At 40.0% G+C, this 2,625-nt stretch overlaps 1 protein-coding gene across 1 annotated transcript; it reads right to left on the bottom strand.

Moving 5' to 3' along the window:
- Positions 1 to 290: 290 nt before the first annotated feature.
- LOC307201539 (olfactory receptor 4D9-like) lies at positions 291 to 1,238 on the bottom strand (the record flags this gene model as incomplete). Its single annotated transcript, XM_079950812.1, has 1 exon — positions 291 to 1,238. One exon carries the CDS (start codon positions 1,236 to 1,238, stop codon positions 291 to 293), a length of 948 nt encoding a protein of 315 aa, XP_079806938.1.
- Between the last annotated feature and the right edge of the window lie 1,387 nt (positions 1,239 to 2,625).

Here is a 2,625-nt window from a genome sequence, read left to right as displayed (position 1 = left end):
TCACATGTAGATAGTGTATCCCCAATGACTACCTTCCTTTCTGCACCTCTGTCAAAAAGTCACCCACTGTGACAAAGTGTGGGTTCTTTCCAAAAACAACTTCTCTTGAAATTATTCAGATATTTCCTCTGAGGAGGAAAATATATAGCCATGATGGATGTTTACTTCAGCTAAAATTGAGTGGCAAATCTAAGAGTACCCATTCTCAGTGAATTTTCAAATTGGATCATTATAACACTATAACACCATATAACTATAATACTATAACAGCAGTCTCTATGAGAAAGATGTCATTTTGATTCAGTTGTTTTGAATAACATATTATTCCCAACCAATTTTCTAATGCTGTTTTTCATTTCTGTGTTCCTCAGAGTGAAGATTATTGGATTTAGCACTGGAGTGATTGCAGTGTACAAGACCGAGGTTATTTTGTCCACTGGAGATACCCGGAAAGGGCGGTCATAAATGAACATTGCTGGAACAAAATGTAAGCTCATTACTATGACCTGTGCAGAACATGTAGAAAGGGCTTTGTGCTTCCCTTCTGTGACATGCATTCTAATCTTCACCAAAATCATAGTATATGATACAAGTAAGATAAAAAAGATCAGTGTGAGAAGCAGTCCACTGTTACAAACCATCAGTATTTCTGTAATGTATGTGTCTGTGCAAGCCAGTTTGATTACTTGCGGAACATCACAGTAAAAGTTGTCCAAAATGTTGGGCCCACAAAATGGTAACTGAAGTACCAGTGCTACCTGGACAATAGAGTGAGCAAAGCCACCCAACCATGTTCCAATAACCAAGCCTATGCAAGCTCCTTGGTTCATAATAAGTAAATATTGCAGTGGTTTATAGATAGCTATGTACCTGTCAACAACCATAACAACTAGGAAGAAGACCACAGCACCTCCAGTGCAATGGAAGAAGAACATTTGGGTGATGCACCAGTTGTAGGAGATGGAATTTGTATGAGAGATGAGGTCCCACAGCATTTTGAGTGCAGTTACTGTGCAATCACTGATGTCTATCACAGCCAGGTTGCATAAAAAAAAGTACATAGGTGTGTGGAGGTGGGGTGTGTAAATCACTGTAATTATAATGGTGAGGTTCCCAAGCCAGGTTATGATGTACATTGTGAGAAAGATAAAGAAGAGAATAGACTGAACCTTTGCACTCTGAGAGAAACCCAAGAGAATGAATTCTGTCACTGTTGTATTATACTTCTTCAGAGCCATTTGGTGTCCTTACAATATAGCTGCAAAGGAAGTAATCATAGTGAGAGCATTTACTTTTTCAATAATAACAAAAATATTTGGAAAAAGAAAGTTTCTTTATGTCCATGATTTATTTCTATCAAATGTTCATTGTGAATGGGAAATTCAGTGTTAGTTACAGCAGTGAAATAAAAAGGCCTTTCAGTATTATTTAAAGAACTGGCATCTATGAAGTAGGCCTGGACCCACTACAGTGGTACCTTGGTTCTCAAGCTTAATCCGTTCCAGGAGTCTGTTCGTCTCCTGAAACCATTCAGAAACCAAGGCATGGGTTCCAATTGGCTGCTGGAACTTCCTGCGCTCAAGCAAAAGCCGATCCGGATGTTCAGCTTCTGAAAAACATTCACAAACTGGAACACTTACTTCCAGGTTTGCGGTGTTCAGGAGCTGATTTGTTCGGCAACTAAGCTGTTTGGGAACCAAGGTTCCACTATACTGGGTTACAGCTGGACCTAAGGTAGGTCGCATCAGCAGTAGCACCACAACCATATTAATATATAACAAAAAAGATGTAGATCCCCAAATACATGGAATAAAGTTGGATCTTGGCTCTTAAAATGTTGAAGAATACCATTTTCAAGCGCCCCAGTAATTGCCCAAAATCTAGGCCAGCTCAATTTTTTTGCCTGGGGTGAAGGACAAGATGATCAACATTCCAGCATCACAAGCCAAACACTGAATCTAATTTCATATCCGGTTATGGGGCTGTGGTCATCACCACACCTCAGGACAGTACACTAGTTTAGAAAGCACAGGGCAGGTGTGAAATTATTTACTTCAACCACTCACCACCACTCCCTGCCCCTCAGCATATGCCCATAAGATAGCTATCTCATTCCACCCAAAGGTAGTTCTACCCCTTTCCAGAATCCACCTTTGTGTGTGAAAGTAGTTCCTCAATATTGATAGACTATATTAGGCAAGTTGTTGTGATACTATAACTTAAGCTACTTGAAGGAGCAGGGGCCACAGGACATTTAGAGAAGCAGTACTATGTTCCAGGAAAGGAGAAGATCTTGCATTGACACATTTGATGATGGGAACTACAGAGATACATATTTAGAAGAAACCTGAGAAACCTAATACTAGCTCTATTCTTATGCCATCATTTAATTTAGCAGTCCAGTCCACAAATCCTTACTCCAGACTTTCACAACCTGGTGTTCTTCCAATGTCGGATTCCCAATTCCATTAGCCCAGCATGTCTGATGGTTAGAGAGTTAAGAGTCCATCAACATCCAGAGAACACCAAGTTGGGCTAATCTGGGCATACACAGAGAGCAGTGCATGACAAAATTTGGTTTGCTCATCTTAATGAAATCTGTGAGAAGTTATTCAGTTTTCTCTG

The sequence above is a fragment of the Podarcis cretensis genome, assembly GCF_951804945.1.
Source record: "Podarcis cretensis genome assembly, chromosome: 13".
In the NCBI taxonomy this organism is placed as follows: domain Eukaryota; kingdom Metazoa; phylum Chordata; class Lepidosauria; order Squamata; family Lacertidae; genus Podarcis; species Podarcis cretensis.
Note: the sequence above shows the minus strand (reverse complement) of the source record. Positions and strands in the feature narration are given on the sequence as shown.